We start from the raw sequence: 23,029 nt of genomic DNA on the forward strand, positions 1-23,029 counted from the left end.
CGTTACTGCAAACGCTCTGCATATTGCTGCAAACTCTCTGCATGTTACTGCAAACTCCCTGCATGTTACTGCAAACTCCCTGCATGTTGCTGCAAACTCTCTGCATATTGCTGCAAATTCTGCATTGTGCAGAAACTTGGGTTTGGCGGGAAGTTTAGCGCACGCGGAGCCTCCAGCGGAGTAGCTGATTGGCGGAGAGGGAGGAGGCGAGTCCCGGGGAACCCGGAAGCGCGGGGCCGTCCCGGGAATCCGGGAGCAGCAGCCTGGGGTTCGCGAGGAGCGGAGCCGGGAGCGGAGGGTGCAGCAGCCCGGGGGTTAGAGAGGAGAGGAGCCGGTGAACGGTGCACCATGCCAAGCTTTAGCCTTCGCCCCGCGCTGCTGCTGCTGACCCTGTCCGCCTCTGCTCGCTGCAACCCGGCTGTATTGAGTGAGCCGTCCCTGGGAGATGTTGCAGACCATCTGGAGCAGGCGAGTCTGAAGGAAATGTTCCAGGAGCTGGAGGAGCTGATGGAGGACACACAGCAAAAGCTGCAAGGAGCAGCCCGTGAGGTGAATAATCCCTTCATTTCTTCTGCATTGAGACAACTCTCCAAATACAAACTCTCCAGATACACCGTGTAACAAACAGTGCGGGGACTGCAGGCTCTGTTAATCAAATCTGTATATATTCTTGCAAAGTCTGTATTAGTTTGTACAGCATCAGTCAGCCAGTCTCCCCTGTGCTGAGATTCTCCGTAAGATATTATTCTAGGAGATTTTCACAGTAACTTGATTGCAGTGTTAATATAAGCCTACTCGTGACGCTAATAAGCTTTAAAACCTGCAAACGTCAATCCTTCACATAAGAACAATTCACCTACATCGAGAAGTTGGCGAATCTGTAACTGTACCTCAGCTTTTAATTATTAAATTCACCTCTTTACTAATCAGGAATCGGTCAGACAGGATTGATGCTGCAAGAAAGCCGATGTTAAATTTCATAACATTTTCATATATTTGGCTCTCTCCTAAACAACTCTCTCTGTTTAGAATTTGTACGTTGGCAGAAGAGGGATTCGTGCAAAGTTTTAGAAAATAGTTGGGTTCATTATTTGCTTACAAAATCTGTTTCTCTGGTTTATTGTCTTGAATCATTTTTACATCCTCCGAACTTTACACAAGTATTCAAACTTGGTTAAATCTACAGGACTCAATGCTTTAAGAACATAAGAAATAGGAGCAGGAGTAGGCCATCTTGCCCTTCGAGCCTGTCCCACCATTCAATAAGATCATGGCTGATCTGTCGTGGCTCAGTTCCACTTTCCCGCCCTCTCCCCATAACCCTTAATCCCCTCTCTTATCAAAAACCCATCAACCCACATCTTAAAAATATTTAGCGAGGCAGCCTCCACCACTTCAACGGGCAGAGAATTCCAGAGATTCACCACCCTTTGAAGAAGTTCCTCCTCAACTCTGTTCTAAACCGCCCCCCCCTTTATCTTGAGGCTGTGCCCCCTAGTCCTACTGTCCCTTCTGAGCGGGAAGAGTCTTTCCACCTCTATCCTATCCATCCCATTCATCATCTTATATGTCCCAATGAGATCTCCCCTCATTCTTCTAAACTCTAACGAGTACAAGCCCAGTTTATTCAGCCTCTCCTCATAGCTCAATCCCCTCAACTCCGGTATCAGCCTAGTAAACCTCCTCTGCACTCCCTCCAAGGCCAAAATATCCTTGCGTAAGTACGGCGCCCAAAACTGCACACAGTTCTCCAGCTGCGGCCTCACCAATGCCCTATACAGCCGCAGCAAGACCTCCCTACTTTTATGTTCAATCCCCCTCGCTATGAAGGCCAGCATCCCATTAGCCTTCCTGACCACCTGCTGTACCTGCAAGCTGGGTTTTTGCGACTCATATACAAGGACCCCGAGGTCCCTCTGCACCGTTGCCTATGAGGGAAATTGCGGGGTTTTCATGGAATCTTGCAGTGCAGAAGGAGACCGTTCGGCTTATTGAGTCTGTACCAATCTCGATCCCACTGGGTCCTATTTCCTAACCTAATGCATTTATCCTAGCTAGGCCCCCTGACACTAAGAGGCAATTTAACATTTCTCATGCACCTAAACCCACACATCTTAGGACTGTGGGAGGAAACCCATGCAGACACAGGGAGAATGTGCAAACTCCTCACAGACAGTGACCCAAACCAGGAATCAAACCTGGGTCCCTGGTGCTGTGAGGCAGCAGTGCTAACCACTGTGCCACCTACAGATTTTGGATGAATGAGATTTTTTTCATTCTTGGAAGTTCAATTAGTTATATTAAAAGTAAAGGAAGTGACTTTTCTAATAATGAACAACCTTGTTGATTGTTCAAGGTTCTACTGACTGCTAGTTCACTAACATCTCAAATTTAAAATTCTCTTCCTCCCATTAGAATCCTCCAGGATCTTCCTTCCTATCTCTGATTCTCCTACAACCCTTGGTATCCGGACTCCTCGAGTTCTGGTCTTTGGAGAGTCCCAGGTTTTCATCACTCCACCATTCAGCTGTGTCGATCCTAATTTCTAGGATTCTGTCTCTGAACCTTTTAAATTAAGATGCTGCTTAAAACCTATCTCCTGTGACCAAATGTTAGATCAACTGGTCTTGTATCTCATTAATGTGACTGAGGTGAATTTTATTGGTTAACGCTGCTGGGATCTTTTTACTATGCTAAAGGTGCTATATTAATGCAAGTTGTTTAAGCTGATCTAAATTCAATTTGTGAGGAACAAGATTTGGAAGAGTAGAGATATTGGCAGCGTGTAGGCCTGGAGATTAGGAGGACAGGAATTTCAATAGTCATGATCTTTTGCAACTGTCTCTGAAATCATAAAATCCCTACAGTTCAGAAGAGTCCATTCAGCCCATTGTGCACCAACTCTGACAGAGTATCTTACCCAGGCCCTCCCATCCTATCCTTGTAATCCCACACTTTTACCGTGATTGGTCTATCTATCCTAAACATCTTGGGACACAAAGGGGCAATTTAGCATGGTCAATGCATCTAATCTGCACAGCTTTGGAGAGTGGGAGGAAGCCAGAGCATCTGGAGGAAACCAATGTAGACACGGGGGAGAACGTGCAAAATGTGCAAACTCCACACAGTTGGCAGCACGGTAGCGTAGTGGTTAGCACTGCTGCTTCACAGCTCCTGGGTTCGATTCCCGGCTTGGGACACTGTCTGTGTGGAGTTTGCACATTCTCCTCATGTCAGCGTGGGTTTCCTCCAGGTACTCCAGTTTCCTCCCACAGTCCAAAGATGTGTGGGTTAGGTTGACTGGCCATGCTAAGAAGTTGCCCCTTAGTGTCCAGGGATGCGTAGGTCAGAGGGATTAGTGGGTATAATGTGTAGGGATATGGGGGCAGGGCCTGGGTGGGGTTGTGGTCGGTGCAGACTCAATGGGTCGAAGGGCCTCTTTCTGGACTGTAGGGCTCTGAGTCCCCCAAGGCCTGAATTGAACCCGGGTCCCTGGCGCTGAGGCAGGTGCTTGCTACTGTGCCACCATGCTATCGTCTTTTAAAATGTTGTCTTTTTTTAAAAAAAATTAATCTTTTAACTATCTTAAAACAACTCTTAGTATTTTTGAACTGGGGATTTAGGAATGTTTAATAAGAAACTTCATGGTGAGATTACAAGTTGTTAAAATAACTAACATCAAGGATCTCGGTTGCGTTTGACATTTACTCATCTGAAGGGAATTCTAGATTAATGTGGTTCCTTGCTTCTGAACCTAATAAAATTCGAGGTGCATTTCAAGTTGAATTAAGTGCTATGTTTACAAAGCATAGTTAAGATGGTTGTCATTATTAAATAATGACATAGTCTGCTTGACTGCAGTAGCTATAAATCCTGATCGCAATTCTCACAAGGCTTCAATCCGATGGTAGTTCATTCACAGATGCCCCTCTCTGTCCCACAGGGCTGATTGTTTCTCTAATGCAAAATAATTTCAATATAGATGGACATGAGGTGCTGTGTTTAAGTAGCAGGAATTCAAGGGTAGTAGGGTCATTTGAGACGTGAGGGGATGATCATCCCTGTCTGTCTGCACAAATTGCCCCAGGCCTTTTGGTGGGGGGGGGGTGGGGTGATTCTGAACATCAGAAAAAGACAGAGCCAGCACATTGTCAGTGCAATGGTGGAAGAGCTGGACACTTGAGGGACAAAAGTTGCTTACAGCCGTGGGAACAGTCCATTGGGAACAGGACTTGTACTTTCTCTAAGCATACACGAGAGAGGCAACAGGAAATCTCCCACATTCTTTTTCTTTATCGTGTTGCCCATTGAAGTTGAAAAATGGGAGGTTTTTAATAAGCACCTGAAATGTAAGACCACCAAGCTTGGAGTAATAAGCAGAGTAGCTGCCTTCAGACAAACTGCTGCCACAATATAATAGCCACACACAACATGGGAACTCTGTTTAAAATGGTATCAGAGGAGCAGGAGTGAGTGTCTGGTGGCACAGACAAATCACTAAAAGATTAATGAGGCAATTGACTAAAAGCAAACAAAACACTGGGAGCTCATTTCTAGAGCAATAGAATTTGAAAAAAAGAAGAAACATTAAATTTGGCTAGATTGCCTGTGGAGTGTAGAACACGATTCTGTTCACTATCAAAATAGTATAGGCACACCGGAGAAGGTGCAAATAAAATTGTAGGGAAGACGCCAAATTTCAGAGATTGGGAAAGGTGCAGCCTTAGTTCAAACGTGGACAGGAGAGTTGAACACCAGAGGCGAGAGTGACAGCCCTTGATATCAAGGCAGCATTTGACTGAGTGTGGCATTGCGGAACCCTAGCAAAGGAAATGGGGGGGGGAGGTGTAACTCCCCATTGGGAGAATCATTTATCAATATCCTGGCAGTTATCATTGATCACAAACTCATGCAATACTGTGGCTTCAAACACAGGTCAGAGGCTAGGAATCCTGCAGTGAATAACACATCTCCTGGCTCCCCAAAGACTGTCCATCAGCTCCAAGGCACAAGTCAGGAATGTGATGGCATATTCTCCACTTGACTGGATGAGTGCAGCACCAACAGCACTCGAGAAGCTCACCACCATTCAGGACAAAGCAACCCGCTTGATTGGGACTCATCCATAAGCAGTGGCAGCAGTGTGTATCGTTTATGAGGTGCACTGCAGGAACTCGCTCAGGACAGCACCTTCCAAACCCATGGCCACTACCATCAAGAAGGACAACGGCATAAGACTTATGGGAATGCTGCCTAGAAATTCCCCTCCAAGTCACTTATCAGCCTGACTTGGAACTATAATTGCTGTTCTTTCACTCGGTAAAAAACCTGGAACTTCCTCCCTAACAGCCCTGTGGGTATGCCTAACCACATGGACTGCAGCGATTCCAAAAGGCAGCTCACCACCACCTTCTCAAGGGCTATTAGGGATTAGCAATGAATGCTGGCCAACCAGTGATGCCCACATCCATTAATGAATTAAAGTTTTAGCAGGATGGAGAGCTTTACTCTGGAAGAGTAAAGGCTTGATGGATGACTTGACAAGAGGCCTTTAAGGGTCAGGGAGGTCAGAACTAGAGACCATAAATATAATAAATCCAACGGTGAATTTGAGAGAAACTCCTTTGTCCCAGAGCGGTTAGAGTGTGGAACTTGCTACCACAAGGAGTAGTTGAGGTGAATGTCATTGATGCATTTAAAGGGAAGTTGGATAGACATATGAGAGAGAATGGGAGGGATGCGTTGATGCTATGGGCTGAAGTAAAGTTGTAGGAGGTTCATGTGGGGTATAAAACTGGCATAGACCATTTGGGCTTAATGGCCTGTTGTGTGCTGTCAAACATTGCAACAGATATATGGTCAGTATTACCTGTTAGTAAGTCGATGAACTCATGGGATGTTAAGCTGCAAGCTGTATATTCCAGCTGGAGATGGAAAAAGTTAACTCAACTTGCGTCAGTCAGGAATGTTAATGTGTACAAAGAGACATCTTTTCAACAGAGAACTTCCTAAAACTTCAGGCAGCAAGCCAGAGTTTCCTGGAAGAAACTTTGCACCACAGGGGATCAGAGTGAAATGTAAACTTATTCACCTTGTGTAGTTAGTCAAGCCCTTCCATGTAGAGAGGATACTTGTATTAAAATAAGTGATGGGAATGTTGGAGATTGGGAATGGTTGGAATGGTTGATAGCACCGTGGTTAGACCATGTTTTGGGTACTAAGCGCCATTCTGTTCTCTGTATTTACAGACTGGTCTAAAGGCACTAGATAGGTGGCATTGTGGTAATGTCACTGGACTAGTCATCCCAGGATAATTTTCATGGGGGCATGAATTCAAATCTTACCACATCAGCTGGTGGAACTTAAATTCAATTAATAGAAAATTTTAGAATTGAAATACGAGACTCTGAAATGGTGATGGTGAAACTGTCAACAATTGTCACTAAAAGCTCATCAGTCAAGGATAATATAGAATAAAGTTTAAGTTTGGTATTACAAGTAGGCTTACGTTAACACTAATGAAGTTACTGTGAAAATCCCCTAGTCACCACACTCTGGTGCCTGTTCAGGTACACTAAGGATAAATTTAGCATGGCCAGTGCACCTAACCAGCACAGCTTTCAGACTGTGGGAGGAAACCCATGCAGGCACGGGGAGAATGTGCAGATTCTGCACAGACAGTGACCCAAGCTGGGAATTGAATCCTGGTCCCTGGCACTGTGAGGCAGCAGTGCTAACCACTGTGCCGCCGGTGTAATAAAGGCTGATCAGCCAAAGATTCTCTCACTGTGATTCGAAGCCCACCAAAGCGTACTTCCTCCAAGAGTGCCATTGATACAAAACAGTGACCTTTCCCGGGATAAGTTCTCTGTCTAAGATCCATCAGAGATTCTTTGACCCCAAAATAACAAAAATACAGAAACAAACTATGCAACACTAAGAATTCTAAGGGGGTTTTCCTTACTGACTGTGAAGACTTATTGGGCCATACCCACAACCTCTACACCAGACCACCCGCCGACCTCCCCACAATGACACCACACAGATAAGCCTTGAAAGTGTGAAAGATGCCACATAGAACATAAAAAAACTGCAGCACAGACAGGCCCTTTGGCCCACAAGTTGCTCTGATCATATCTCTACCTACCAGGCCTACCTATAACCCTCAACCCCATTAAATCCCATGTACTCATCCAGAAGTCTCTTAAAAGACCCTAACGAATTCGTCTCCACCACCACCGGCAGCCGATTCCGCACACCCACCACCCTCTGAGTGAAAAACATCTCCTCTGTACCTACTCCCCAACACCTTAAAACCTGTGTCCTCTCATAGACACCATCTCGGCCCTGGGAAATAGCCTCTGAGAATCGACATGGGATTGTTGAACACCTTAAGGATACATCAGACGTCACCCTCTCTATAGCAAGACAAAGCAGAACAAACTGCATTTTGATAACTTCCAGATGCTTTCCAGCTTCATTCAAATCTCTGTGACTGAAGCGATGAAAACATGTGGTCACCAGCCAGGGGTCAGGCCTCAATCTGGATTTGACGTGTCCCTTCAAGATTAATCTGCCCAGCTTTTGTGTCGAGATTAAGAAAACGTGGTAGCCACTTCTCGGAACGTTTAGCTGGGAGCTTGCTCTCGGCTCCTGGAAAGCTGGGCATGCCGATACTCCTCCTCCAGCCCTGACTCTCCAAACCGGTCAGCATTTAGCGGATTTTCGCAGGGTTGGAAGTGGGCCCCAACTGAGGAAACTACGTTCTCGTCAATACAGATTCTTTCCTCTGCTTCATCGAGCTTCCTATCATTACTCTGCAATTCAGCAGTATAAGCACTGAAATTCTGTGCCAAAAAGTCAAGATTATCATCCGTTGCCTTAATCATATAATCTACTGCTTTGACGTCACTGGGTTGAGGGTGGATGGGCTTTAAAAGGAGGAGGAGGTTGGGGAGTGAGGGTCAGTAGGCGAGTTACTCACTGCAGAATTCCCAGTCTTGGATCTGCTTTCATAACTACAGCAGTGCTTCCCAAACGTTCTCACATTGATCCTATTTTGATGCCTGAAAATTGCCAAGACTAATAATATGAGCGCGCGGGGGTGGAGTACAGGAAATGAAAATCTTCTGAGAGAGCGAGCGCTGTCTGTCTGGTGGTGATTGAACCTGAGGGTCACCTCAGGCGAGGGCAAGGATGAGAAGGCAGGGATTTCACAGGGAGGCTGTGGTGTAGTGGTTTTGCTGCTGGACTCATAATTCAGAGACCCAGCGTCACGCTCTGGGGATCAAAACAGAAAATGTTGGAAAATCTCAGTAGGTCTGATGTCTGTGGGGAGAGAATAGAGCCAACGTTTTTAGTCTAGATGACCCTTTGTCAGAGCTGAGAGCAAAGAGAATAATGTTTACACTGGGGATGGGGGTGGGTGGTGGAATGGGACAAAGGGAATGTGAATCAGGATACAGAAGGTTTAAGGAGGTGCTAAAAGTGTTCATTAAGTGTCCAGAATGCGCGAATGACAGAAGAGAGGTACAGATTAAGGGATTGCTGGCAGTTGTTTTGCTGGATTCAAATCCCACCACGGCAGATGGTGAAATTTGAATTCAATTTTTTAAAAAATGTGAAATTAAAAGTTTAATAACCGCAAAACCACTGTCATAAAAACCCATCTGGGTCACTAATGTCCGTTTGGGTAAGGAAATTTGCAGCTCTTACCTGGCCTACATGTGACTCTAGACCCACAACAATGTGGTTGACTCTTAACTGCTCTCAGGCAATGAAGGTGATCATGTCCCAGATTTCTGCTGCGCTTTTATGTGGAAGTGATTGATTTCACCCCCTTGTACTTTTTAACCCTGATTTTTAAAATTGTTCTGATCTCTCCCACCAGAAGAAATAGTTTCTCTCTATCCATCAATTCTCTGATCATTTTCAAAGCCTTGTTCAGATTCCTCTTTATGTTCCCTTGAATTTACCGGATTAAGTATAACTAAGAGAAAAAGAGAAAGCGCTGGATAAACTTGGCAGGTCTGGCAGCATGTGTGGAGAGAGAAATGGAGTTAAGTCCAGACCAATGCAGCACTTTCTAAATAGGTGTAGATGTTATTGAAAGCTTTTAATTTTCATACGGTTTGTCAAACAATTCTAAGGAATTTCTACATTCGTCTAATGCTGCCTCTTAAACATTCCTGATTTTCATCACCCTACTATTGGGAGCTGTTCCTCTAGCCAACTAAGCACTAACCTCTCCCACTCTAAACCTCTTGCATCACTATCTCTGTTTCACTCTTTCTGTCCCTCTCTCGTTCTACCCCTTATAAGATACTCCTTAAAACCTAGCTCTTTGATTCAATATTTAGCCAATCTTCCTAATCTCTCTATGTTGAGATGCTTAGTAATGTCCCCTGGTACGCACCTTGCAGCAATATGGTGTGCCAGGGGATGTTATATAGATGCAAGTTATTGTTGTAAGCAGCTAGTGTTAATGTAGCAGTGCTCTAGATGGGTGAAGCAATTATCTCTCTGCTGTTCAAACTCAGTGGACACACAGGCCAAGTCTGCAAACCTGACCTTGATCCTAAAGCCAGGGATTTGCTTTCTGGATTTAATTGCAGATGGAGTTGAAGCAAGGGAGAATGTTACGTGATCTGGAGAGAGTGTCTGATAACTACGACAAATCCAACGCGCCCTCCACGGCAAGAAAGCTGGCCCCCCGCCCACTGCAGCAAGTCAGGAAGGTAAGCGAACTGTAAATGTTAACCTGCTCGAGAGTGCAGGGTTTGGGTTCAAGTTGCTGGTTTTGGTATTGAGGCTGGCTCTTGAAGGCCAGTTTCCCTTCTGCACAAGAAATCCAGGTCATGGTGAGTTGTGCCCTAGCAGCGTACAGCACAGGAGCTGGCTCGGTTGGTAGGACTCTGGAGCTGGCTCGGTTGGTAGGACTCTGGAGCTGGCTCGGTTGGTAGGACTCAGTTGAAAAGTTCTGGATTCAAGTCTCACTCCAGGGCTGCAAACACAGTAATCAAGGTTAACATCCCAGTGCAATACTGAGGGAGGGCTGCACTGTTGGAAGTGCTGTGTTTTGGGCGAGGTGTTAAATCTGCTCAACCGGATGTAAATGAACCCATTGCAGTATTTTGAAGAGTAACCAAGCCATACCCAAGCCAGTATTGAGACATCCTGGGGTGGTGAAAAGTCCTGCATAAATCCAAACTTCCCCCTTCTCGTTTTGAGTGGATTTTAACCATTTCCGAATAGACTTCAAGCCCTGCCCTCCCTAGATTGACTCTGGCTCTCGCGCTCACACCGCACATGATCCATCATCTCCTCTCTGTGGAAACACTCAGGATCGGGGGGAGCTTTCAAAGTTGTGTTTCTCGGGCTTGGCTCTGTTTTTTTTTTCCTGTCAGGCTGTGCAAGATGCTTTCCAAGCTCAATTTTCTGTTGCCCATGTCTGGAAAATGTGATTCAAGTCACGATGGCTCCCGTCCAATAATAACGTTAAAAAGTCTCAGCCTTGGGCCAACTTGCGAAAAGCACGTCAGATAACCACAAGCTCGTAAACCTCCACTGCATTCTTGGTTTCAACTCAAGACCTCGTGGACAGCAGTCGTCTGCATTATCAGTCCCTAAATGTTTTGATTTAGTTTTTTTTTTAAAAAGAACCTTTTCTATAGCATCGTTCATGACCTAGGGAAAGCCTGAAGCTCTTTACAGCCCCTTTGACAATGCAGTGCTCTTTTGGTACTGCACTGAGTGTGGAACCTGAATTCTGTTCAGCTTTATTGAGTGTGGTTTCAGTCCATGGGTATTAGAGCCTCTCAAAATCTGGGCTTTACTCAGATTTTCATTTTGATTTTGGAGTGGGGGTGTTTGTTCTGTTTGTGTTGCGCCCACAGATTTGGAAAGATTCATGGTGTCATCTAACTAGTGGGCAATTCCTAAATTGGTCCTTTCATATCAGCAACTCAACATTGATGGAGATTAAGAACAGGGTTGTCCATTCAGCCCCTCGAGTCTCGATTCAATCGTGACTGCTCTGTACCTCGACCCCATTTACCCACTTAATTCAAAAGCAAAATACTGCAGATGCCGGAAATCTGAAAAGAAATGCTAGAATTACTCGTGTTTACCTTGCCAAACCATTGGATTGTTAATCCACAGAACAAGTTCACACCCTAACAGAGCAGTTTGAGAATTTGGATTTGGTTTGAATAATCTGGGAATAAAATAAAATCCCTCTGACACTGAAGGTCAGTTTAGCATGGCCAGCCAACCTAACCCGCGCATCTTTGGATTGTGTGAGGAAACCAGAGTACCCAGTGGAAGCCCACGCGCACACGGGGAGAATGTGCAGATTCCACACAGACAGTGGCCTGAGGTTGGAATTGAACCCAGATCCCTGGCATCGAGAGGCAGCAGTGCTAACCACTGTGCCACCGTGCCGTTCATATTGTCGCCCTTTCACCCCAGGATTGTTATGCTGAGGCTGTGCTGTACCCTCCCCAAAGAGAATATTACTGTCCTCAGGGGTGGTGCCCAGAACACAGCACAGTTACTCCGGAGGGGGCCTGGCCTCAAGGTTCTGAACAACTAGAGTTTTTCATCCTCCTCTTTGTATTCCAAGGTGATGAACATGTGCCTAGGCACCCAAATCACTTTGCACTGGCACAAGTCCAAGTCTCCCTCCTCGTCCAGCACAATCAAACCTATTGCTCAGTCTGGTGTGGGACCACCCCCGTTCCCCAGATTGCTGTAGTGACTTTTAAGGGCCGTCTTGACAAATACGTGAATTGGATGGGAATAGAGGGATACGGTCTCCGAAAGGGTAGGGGGTTTTAGTTAAGTCAGGCAACATGGTTGGTGCAGGCTTGGAGGGCTGAAGGGCCTGTTCTTGTGCTGTGATTTTCTTTGTTCTTTGTGCACTGGACTTTGTTTTTAAAAAGAAAATAATCAAACCTATTGCTCAGCCTGGTGTGGGCCCACCCAACTCTCCAGAGTGCTGTAGTTTTGACTGTCTCATCACAGATTATATTGAGTATCTTTTATTAACTGCCAGAAATGATTGTACAGAACTTGTTGTGCCTCCAGCTGGAGCGTCATCAGCAAACTTGAACGTGCAACGTTCAATTTAAGCTTGAAGCCTGGTTCCACAGGGGCACTGTACAGTTGTTGGTAGCAGGTAGCCTGGATGCTTACGATATGTCTGAACAATAGAGTAAAATTTTCAGGACTGTTTTGCGGTGAGCGCAGTAACTTTTACATATTTGTTGATGTTCACCTCGCCCATTCCTGGAACAACAATCTGAGGTCTGTCACGGAATATGTCTCATGTCAACATCTTGTTCTAATTTGTAGTTTGATGATTCATAGTCAGGGGACGGAGAGTCCCTGTTTGATGTGGAGCCTTGCAGCAGCAACCAGAGGGTTGAACCTTCATTTCCATCTGTTTAGACTGGATTGAATGTCTGTTCTAAGCAATTCTTCGCGCAAGCTCCTCAGTAAACCCTTCCCAGTGTCTGATACTCCTGTTGACTCTTTGTTTTGATGCTGGTATTAGATTTTAAGCTGGTTTCTCTGAATCAATTTGCTGTTCTTTGACGAAGGCCATTTGACCCTTCGAGCCTGATGGGCATTCAACAAAATAAATAACCTTCAACTCCGCCTTCCCACGTGATTCCCATAAAGTCAGAGATTTACAACATGGAATCAGACCCTCCGGCCCAACTTGTCCATGTCGCCCCTTTTTTAACCACTAAGCCAGTCCCAATTGCCTGCTTCTGTCCCATATTCCCCTATACCCATCTTGTCCGTGTAACTGTCTAAATGCTTTTTAAAAGACAAAATTGTACCGCCTCTACTCTTACCTCTGGCAGTTTGTTCCAGATACTCACCACCTTGTGTGTGGGGAAAAAGTTGCCTGTCTGGATCCTTTTGTATATCTCTCCCCTCTCACCTTAAACCTATGCCCTCTAGTTTTAGACTCCCCTACCTTTGGGAAAAGACATTGACTATCTGATCTATGCCTCTCATTATTTCATAGACTATTAATTCTTTTAATTAAATGTTTTAATTGCCTGAGAGCATTTTATAAATGGTGAGAAAATAGGGATTGTTGAGAGGCAGAAAGATATGAGAACTTGGCTACACAAATATTTAAATGCCAAAAGCCAGGTATGGTCAAGAAGGCTAATGTAAATAAAAACAAATTACTGTGGATGCTGGAATCTGAAACCAAAACAAAATGCTGGAAAATCTCAGGTCTGACAGTATCTGTGGAGGGAGAACAGAGCCAACGTTTTGAGGCTGGGTAACTCTCTGACGAAGAATTATTAAAGCTAATGGAGTGTTGCCTCTTCTCATTGAGGCTGGAATATAACAGAGGGAATTTATGGTTCCATTGTACAGATACTTGGTTGGACCCCATCTGGAATAACTTGATGTCTGGACCTTGGATGACTCTCACAGAGATTTACACTAGGGTTCAAGAGTTAAATTGAGGATTGATTGCAAAGATCAGACTGATTTTAGGAGGTGCCTCTCAGTGAGGTATTTGAAACAGTTTGGTGGAGTAGATACCAAGAGATGATTCCCCCTGTGGAGAATTCCGAAACAAGGGGACATAATGAATGTTCCTCTAATCTGTGAAGGTATGTGACCATGCAGCAGTATAGAACTTAGCGTGCAGGAGACAAGCAGGCCATACATGAGGCAGTCTCTTAAAATCTTAAAAGTGATGTGCAGTGCGTCAAATGGGCCGTTTGGGTCTTTCAAGATTGAGATTTGCCTGGTAAAGGAATTGGAGAAATTAAGATTCGGATTTACCATAATCTAACTGAATGGGGAATAGATTGTTCGAGGCAGCTGTCTTATTCTAACATTATTTCTGTGAGTGATCAGTCCCTGGAACAATCTCACCTGGGAGATGGTGGAAATGAGGAGGAGTATTCGTAGAATCATAGAACGCCACAGTGCAGAAACAGGCCCTTCGGCCCATTGAGACTGCACCGAACACAATTCCACTCAGGCCCTATCCCCATATCCCTACACATTTACCCTCTAACCTACACATCCCAGGACACTAAGGCGCAATTTTTAGCATGGCCAATCAACCTGACCCGCACATCTTTGGACTGTGGGAGGAAATCGGAGCACCCGGAGGAAACCCACGCAAACACGAGAAAATGTGCAGACTCCACACAGACAGTGACCTGAGCTGGGAATCGAACCCAGGTCCCTGGAGCTGTGAAGCAGCAGTGCTAACCACTGTGCTACTGTGCCGCCCAAATTGATGCGCTCAAAAATGAATGAGAGATTTCTCTCAAACTAGTATGTTGGTCTGCAGAATTAAATGATTTAAAGACCAATGAGGAGATGCTGGTAACAGTTCCCACTGATGGAAACAGCGAAGGGCAGGACCTGCTGCCCTGCAGCGATGCTGTGTAACAGCTTCCTGGACTGTAATCTGTTGAAAAGTAGACGGCTCAGAACTGGAATATAATTTAAGTGAGTTCCAATATTCCGTTAAACACCAGCTTTGTGGCAGAAAATTCTTTTTGTATGTGTGTCCTTCTACCTGTGTGTATGCGCATGTGGGTCCGTCCGCCTCCACCTCTGTGTGTGTGTGTGTGTGTGTGTGTGTGTGTGTGTGTGTGTGTGTGTGTGTGTGTGTTCTCCATGCTGGGAGAAGGCAGCTGGTTTGAATTTAGTTTTCAGAGAGCTTGTTGCTGGAACGTCAGTGAGGCTGCCAGCTCTTTACCACAAGAACTCATCCATTGCCCCGGTCTGGTGCTGTCGTCATGGAGATGGATATTTCCAATCCTTGCCTTCAATCCTGCCTTTAGTCTGATCCCTGAACCGTCAAAGGAACATCTGGATGCTGGAGGTGGTAAGGAATAAACAAGAAAATAAAAATAACACCATTTGCTTTCGTTTCACCCTCTGACATTTCTGCTGAGGTTTTCTTCACAACAGGGTCATTTACGTTAATCTTCAATTCCTGGAGGGTTAACAGCTCTGTCGACTGGTGCCAAGGGACTGAATTTGGAGGAAACGTCAGCAAAGTTGTGACTAATGGTTTTGAGTTTAGCCACAATCCTTATCTATTCATCAAAAAGATTATGTTGTCCTATTATCGAAGACCAGATTCCACTTGACAGCTGTGGTCAGTGCACTCGCTCGTGAGATCGAGTTGCAGGTTCAAGTCCCACTATAAAGATTTGACCTTGTAATCTAGGCTAACATTCCAGTGCAGCATTGTGGGACTGCTGCACTCGAGGTACTGGCTTTCTCATGAGACATTAAACCCAGCTCCTGTGTCTCTCCTGTCACTACACACACACACACACACACATTCCCCCCCCCCCCCCCCCCCCCCCTCCCCCAGTGACACCTTTTCAAGGAAGGGTGGGTGAGTTTCCCTGGCAATGTGATCGTACTTTCGCCCTTGGCCAAGTTGACCCCACACGTTTTGTAATCTGGCCATTTAAGTGGAAGCTTGCTGTGCACAGATTGTCTACCATCTCACCACAGTGGCTACACTGCAAAAATACCTGTGAAGTGAGGAATAACTTGTATTTCTAGAAGGTCCTGAGTGTCGTCCGAGCAGGCCGGTGAAGCACATGCACAGCAAGATCCCACAGAACAGCAGCTTTGATGACTTAGTGATATTGATTGATGAATAAATATTGGTTACTACACCAGGGGGATCTCCCCTGTTTCTCCTGTGAAAACTACCATGAGAGCTTGTGCAACTACTACCAATTGGGGTGGAGACGGAGACTGGGGCCTTTGTTTAACTTCTCATCTGAAAGATGGCACTTCCAGCAGTGCAGCACTCCTTTCCCACTGCACTAGTGTCAGCCTGGGTCTTGAACCCACGGTCCTCTAACTCCGGTGTGAGGAAGAGGGCACAGGACCCTCCGAGCACAGCTGACTTGCAGCACGTTTGGACATCCTGTGGCCATGAAAGACTCTCTTACTGCAAAATCTGTCTTTTTACATTTCATCTTTTACAGCGAATGTCATGATCAGTCATTCACAATGATGGCCAGTCGGTCTCCTGCAGACCCTCAATCCCTGTGTTGAGCCCAATTCATTTCGGATCACAGGACAATTGAATGTGGATGGGCAAATTTAATTCAGACTTCATCTTAAAAGGTCACACAGTCTGGCATTATTTTGTTATTTCCTGTGAGTGTCTTTATCGAAATTCATATTGGGAAATCCTGATGAAAGCATGTCATGGTGTAATTACCTTCGTATATTTATTAGAAACATAGAATCACTACAGTGCAGAAGGAGACCATTTGGCCCATCGAGTCTGCACCAACCACAAACACACCCAGGCCCTATTCCTGTAACTCCACACGTTTACCCTGCTAATCCCCTAACACTAGGGTCAATTTAGCATGACCAGTCAACCTCACCTGCACATCTTTGGACTGTGGGAGGAAACCGGGGCACCTGGAGGAAACCCACCCAGACACGCGGAGACTGTGTGTGGGATTTGCACAGTGACCCGAGGCTGGAATTGAATCCAGATCCCTGGCGCTGTGAGGTGAATGTGAAAGATCTCATGATGCACTCGAAGAAGAGGAGTTCTCCCTGATGTTCCAAACCAGGTTTTAATCCCTCAACCAGCATCACTCCAACTGAGATTACTTCTGATGCTATTTATGGGATCTTACTGTGTGTGCAAGGGTTATTCTGCTTGACTGTAAGGTCGCAGTGACTTAGGCTTTGATTTGCTTGGAAGGAATGTGTCAATGATGTCTAAGGTGGTTCAAGAAATGCAAACTATTGACAATGTGATACCGATATTAAAACAATGGTGGGATCAGTTCCTCATGGAACACCAGTTTAATTGTTATAAAATGGAGCAGTTTTCATTTGTAGGCACTTCCTTGTCAGTAACTTAGTTTAATAAGCTGAACGACCGATGTTCTGTGACCTGGAGGTTAATGCTTTTCTGTAGACTGTGTAAGCTTTGTACTGAGAGCGGACTCATATTTCACCAAGTTAATTTAGCCCTGTCCTTCTGTAAACTTTGAATTTTTCACATTCAACGCCTAGATTGTCACTAAATTACTTCAGTTCTGTGTGACATCCCTACCTATACTGTAGTGCTGAACCTACAATATATATTTGCATGAAGTATACATTGTAATTCTTCTACGCAGTCCTTGCTGACCTACTTGCTCTAAATAACTTGAGCTCGCTACCAAAGCTCGTCCGGTGTCCTGTTCCCTGATCATGTCTGTGCTTATTGACTTATGTTGACCTTTTCCAATCCCTCCATGGCTTCATCCCTCCCTTTCTCAGTAACTTTCTCCAGCCCCACCAATTCCCTGAGATACTTGTATGCTCTAATTCTGGCCTATTGAGGGTTCACGATTTCCCTCACACTCCACCATTGGTGGTCAACAAAGAACGAAAAACAGCCTGGGAAACAGGCCCTTCGGCCCAATGAGGCCGTGCCGCCATTTTAACATTACCAGTCTCCCTTCCACCCATGACCCTTATCTGTGGCATTCCACATTGAGGGAAACTAATTTAGGGATAATTTATTACCTCCAATCAGCCTAATAGCACATCTTTGGGGTGTGGGAGGAAACCGCAGCACCCGGAGAAAACCCACGCAAGCATGGGGAGAATGCGCAAACTCCCACAGACACTGGCTGCTAAGCTCAGGAAATCTCTGTCTACCCCCTCTATCTTTAAACCTACTTAGTTAACCAAGCCTTTGGTCACCTATCCTAATATGTCCTCTTGTGGTTTAATGTCCAATCTTGTTTGATGATCGCCTCCATGAAACCTGGTGGCACTTTTTCCAATGTTAAAGGTGCTGAATCAATACATGTTGGTCGTGGAAAACACTGACAGACCATAATCAGTGATTGCTTAACTGTAAACGCGAAGAAGAGTTTTAACCAAAGCCACAGATAAAATGTCACAATGGATGGAATTGTGTTCCTATAGGAATGTATTGTTGATGAGGATTGCAGCAAGGACCATTTCTGTTGGCTAGACGTATTGGAAGCAAAGTGTCTTCAACGGAGAGCACAGAAGGAGGCAAGTATTGTCAATCATATTGTGGTCCTTTCACATTAATCTGTGGGATGTGAGTCAGTGGTATTTCATGTTTGTCCTCTGTTACCCTGAGAAGGTGCTAGTGGGTGTTCCTGAACAACCGGGAGTGAGCTAGATACCATTTCAGGGTTAACATCGATATCGATCTGGCGTCACATATGGAGCCCAGAGTGGGCGAGGATAGCAGATTTCCTTTCCAAAGGGACATCAGTGAGCCATTTGGGATTTTTAATGTTGATCTGGCAGTTTTATGGTCATTTTTATTTCCAGATTTTTGAAACTGAATTCAAATTTTAAAATGCCCTGGGCTCATCATCTGCGGCTGACTATTCCACTCAGAACCACTCCAGAGTATACAGCAGCAAGACAGGTAATTTGGCCTGGTGAACCTATTAGCATCCACTGGGCTCCTCCCATTCTATCTGTCTCACCCCTACCTTTCAGCATTTCTATCTCCTTTTCTGTTATGTACTCATCCAGTTCCCTTTTGAAATCAATATGTCCTTGCCAGTGTCACCCATATCCCAAAAACAAATGGCGGCACGGTGTTTAGCACTACTGCTTCGCAGCACCAGGAAATCGGGTTCAATTCCCGGATTGGGTCACTGTATGGAGTTTGCACATTCTCCCCGTGTCTGTGTGAGTTTCCTCCAGGTGCTCTGATTCCCTCCCACGTTGCAAAAGACCCACTGGTTCGGTACATTGGCCATGCTAAATTCTCCCTCAGTGTACCCGAACAGGTGCCAGAGTGTGGCGTCCAGAGGATTTTCACAGTTACTTCATTGCAGTGTTAAAGTAAGCATACTGTGACACTAATAAGTAAACTTTTTTTAAATGTGTTCTTGTGAATGATCTGTGGTTACTTTTCATCAAGCTTCCTTTGTCCTGCCAGCTTCCTGATTGCGTTGACCATATATTTATTCTGAATGTCTTTTTTTTTAGAATTGCACTCGAGATGGAGAATGTTATTCGGACCATTTGTGTATCTGGGGACAATGCAGAGCGAGTGCTGTGAAAGGACAAAGTGGCTCCATCTGTGAGCAGCAACGTGACTGCAGTGCCAACCTTTGCTGTGCCTTCCACACCAGTGAGTTACATGCGCCAGAACCTCGAGAGTCTGTTTAATTCTCCCCCAAACCCCTCTTATACTGGACTTCCATAATGTGAAAATATTGAGAGCACATTGTCAGGTCTAACAAGTTTCTGTTCAGGAACTTGTGTAATGTCCAACCTGCAGCTTAGCTCAGATAATGGCCCTGTTACCAGATGTGACTTTAACTTGGATCTGGCTCTTTGTTCTAGAGAAGAATAAAACTCTTTGTTTTCCACACTCGGAGAGGAAGACTTTTAAGCAGCTGAGAATTTGCAAAGTTTCAGTCCCAAGCAGGTATTAAATCCTGATTGGCTGTGTCAACCTGTAATTAGCCCCTGGCTGTGTCACCTTGCTGCAGCTTTTAAAAATTATTTCATGGTCACACGAGTGTTGCTGGTGAGGTCAATATTTATCCTTGACAAGGTGATGATGAGCTGCCTTCTGGAATCACTACAGTTCATGTACTGTAGGTACACCCACAGTGCTGGCAGATGGGAGCTGCCAGGATTTTGACCCAGTGACAGTGATGGAACGGTGATATGTTTCCAAGTCAAGATGGTGAGTGATTGGAGGTGTTTCCAATGCTGCCCTTGTACTTCCAGGTGGTAGAGATTGTGGGTTTGGAAGGTGCTGCCTAAGAAGTCTTGGTGAGTTCCTGCAGTGCATCTTGTAGATGGTACACATGGCTGTCATTGTATGTAAATGGCACATGGAGTGAGTATTTAAGCCACTGGATAGAGTGGAGGATATCTCATCCTGATTAGTGTCTTGTAGATGGTGGGCAGGCTTTGGGGAGGCATGAGGATATTACTTGCTGCCGAATTCCCAGCCTTTGACCTGCCCTTGCAACCAGTGGCTGGTAATTATGTTGCGAGAGGTTTGACTATTTTGTTAAGCAGCATGTTGGAAGGGCCTGTTCCTGTGCTGTAATTTTATTTGTTCTTTGCTTGTAATCCTGTCTGATTTTACAATCACAGTGATGCTGTCACAAAGTCTCTATTGGTTTCACTCAGATCTCTTGTTTCCTGTGTGCACCCCACTATCCACCAAGGATCAGCCCTGCCATGATCCAACACACCGACTGGACCTCATCGCTTGGGAGGTGGAGCCAGGAGGAGCTTTGGAGCACTGTCCCTGCTCAGAGGGTCTGATGTGCCAACCTGAAAGGTAGGTGGCTTTGCATCCTGGATTGGTTTGGTGTTAGAATGGGCCTGACTTTAATTCACTCACTGAGTAAAATCATCACTGGGTTGCCTCCTGTCTTTGCCACAAAAATAATTGGGTTGAAGATTATGCCTCGAATATCGCAGGATCATCACACAGTGGTCATCATTTCCATCTACAAACTAGTGTTTGTCAGCAACAAATCTGCTCCTTCATGCTCCTTTTGGATTGCAACTTGACATCGGAATATGTTAATCCTGACCTTTTAACTCGCACTTTGCTTTCTGATGGACTTTTTAAGGTTCTGTAAGATCAAGTATTGACAAGGTACTTGTCAAGAATAAGGAAAGTAAATGATTTCCGATGCATTACTTAACATTCAATGCAGAGTTAAAATCAGGCCCAATTGGGTCGGTTCAGTGGATAGCACTCTGAACCAGCAGTTCTGAACCATTGAACCCTACAGTGCAGAAAGAGGCCCTTTGGCCCATTGGAGTCTGCACTGACCACAATCCCACCCAGGCCCTACCCCCATATCCCTACATATTTTACCCACTAATCTCGCTAACCTAAGCATATTGGCACACTAAGGGGCAATTTTAGCACGGCCAATCAACTTAACCTGCACACCTTTGGACTGTCCGTGGGTTCAAGTTCCACTCCTGAGTCTTGAGCAGATAATCTGGGCTGACACTCCCAACACAGCACTGAGGGAGTGCTGCGATGCCGGTGGAGCGGCTCTGAGGGAGTGCTACACTGTTGGAGGGATAGCACTGGGGACGGGATTCACCGCCAGAGGAGCAGCAGTGCAGCTCCCCTCACTATCAGAGGGACAGCAATAGGGGATCGCTCACTGCTGGAGGGACAGCACTGGGAGAGTTCTGCTGGGGGACCTCTGAGCTGTCGGAGGGGCGACGCTGGGGGAGCACTGCACTGTCACAGGGGCAGTACCTCCTCCCTCCTCTCCAGAATGATAATCGGGTTTTTCTTCTTATCAATTTCTACCCCCTTCCCCCAGCCTCCACATTCAAAGGATTATCCTCAGCCATTTCATGCCCATCACTTCTTGCCATAGCACCTTTCCCCTGCAATCACAGGATGTCTAACACCTTTTTTATCTTCTGTCTACTCACCTGTTCAAGACCCCAAACACTCCTTACAGGTGATTTACTGTCTTTCAATGTAATATATTGACTCACTTATCATTTGAAGTTCCCTTTAATAAAGACAGATACCAAAAACTTAGACAATAAACACATTTAACTAAAGTTGCACTCTAATCAAAGACTGAATTCATTTCAAATTCCAACAGCAGGTCATTGGATCTCTCTGGATCATTGTTTAGACATATTTGCCAGTGATCTGTTTCATCAACAACTTGCATAGATGTAATGTGTTTCTCGTGTTGGGGGTCTTGAGGCACTTCACAAAGTTGAGTAAGAGAAATCTGTAGAATTCCTGCAGTGCAGAAGGACGCCATTTGGCCCTTCAAGTCTGCACCAACTCTCCAGTAGAGTATCAATCCCTGTAACCTCACACGTTTATCAGGGCCAATCCATCTAACCTAAGCATTTTAGGACATGGCCAATCCACATAATGTGCACATCTTTAGACTAGGGGAGGAAACTGGAGCACCCAGAGGAAAATCACGCAGACACACGGAGAATGTGCAAACTCTATCCCTCAAGGCTGGAATTGAACCCAGCTCCCTGGTGCCGAGAGGCAGCAGCGGTAACCACTGTGCTGCCCCAACTCAACTCAAACAATTATTATTATTTATAATTCCAGTGGTGTTTCTCATAGTATTGAAAGACAAGGAATACTGAATGGTTGACTCTTGTTCTTGTCATGTTTTAGGGCATATCAGATGATGTATTATATGTCAATGTTTGTGTACATTATGCAGACAGATTGGTGAAATCATTTTTCATTTTCTCTCTCTCTCACTCAGTAAAACCTCACTGTCTGTGTGTAAGGATTCTGATCTTGAGAAGGGAACATCCACAACAGACACTCTTCGGTATCTGGAAATGGAAGCAGTTCTGTTTCCTCCCGTTGTTACCCTGGAGGGTCCTGGAAATGGGGAGAGTTACACCTCCATGATGCCCGATATTAAAGAGGTGCAGGCTGCAGTGAATGGTTACTCTAAAAAGGAAAATGTAGAACAAAAGGAACATGACACTGTGTAGACTATTTGCACAGGGTACGGATGGTGTTGGAAGAGGACAGGATCTGATTATCCTCTTTACATCCAAAGCAAGTCTCTGATGTGCCCTCATTCACTAGACCTTTCTGTAATGGGCATATCTGTGTAATAGGCACAGCAAGGAGGCTTAATAATTGGGTTACTTATTTATAATCCATTTAAAAAAAAAAGTGTAGTTCTAATTTTATTCTCTCTGCACTGTAACTTCTCTCTTCAGTGACTTGTGTTGTATCTCCCTCCCAGGTGTGTTAATAAATTGGGCTGGAGTGTTTATATTGTAATACTAGAAACGTTTTGGATGTTTGTCATATTGGAAGTATCACAGAAGACTCAGTCTGGTTTGACTGAATAATTTTCACTTCTTTGCTATTTTCAGTAGCTTTAAGTAAAACTTTAACTGCTAATAGTTCTCTGCTTTTCCTACAGAAAATATTTTCATGAATGTGTGTAATCAATAAATGGATACCTTTCAGTTGTGA

General features: G+C 45.1%; 1 protein-coding gene across 1 annotated transcript; it reads left to right on the forward strand.

Annotated features, from left to right (window-relative positions):
• Positions 1-252: 252 nt before the first annotated feature.
• dkk3b (dickkopf WNT signaling pathway inhibitor 3b) lies at positions 253-23,029 on the forward strand. Its single transcript, XM_080191566.1, has 6 exons — positions 253-549; positions 9,615-9,737; positions 17,977-18,069; positions 19,030-19,174; positions 20,194-20,347; positions 22,296-23,029. Exons 1-6 carry the CDS (start codon positions 349-351, stop codon positions 22,531-22,533), a joined length of 954 nt encoding a protein of 317 aa, XP_080047692.1. The 5' UTR covers positions 253-348; the 3' UTR covers positions 22,534-23,029.

The sequence above is a fragment of the Carcharhinus amblyrhynchos genome, chromosome 6 (assembly GCF_965287045.1).
Source record: "Carcharhinus amblyrhynchos chromosome 6, sCarAmb.v2.hapA, whole genome shotgun sequence".
NCBI lineage: Eukaryota > Metazoa > Chordata > Chondrichthyes > Carcharhiniformes > Carcharhinidae > Carcharhinus > Carcharhinus amblyrhynchos.

Bases quoted from the DNA above. Each gene is read 5' to 3' on its own strand.
- dkk3b (XM_080191566.1), top strand. From the start codon at position 349: ATGCCAAGCTTTAGCCTTCGCCCCGCGCTGCTGCTGCTGACCCTGTCC. The intron at 9,738-17,976 runs GTAAGCGAACTG...GTGTTCCTATAG, and splicing joins CACTGCAGCAAGTCAGGAAG to GAATGTATTGTTGATGAGGA. The intron at 19,175-20,193 runs GTGAGTTACATG...GGTTTCACTCAG, and splicing joins TTGCTGTGCCTTCCACACCA to ATCTCTTGTTTCCTGTGTGC.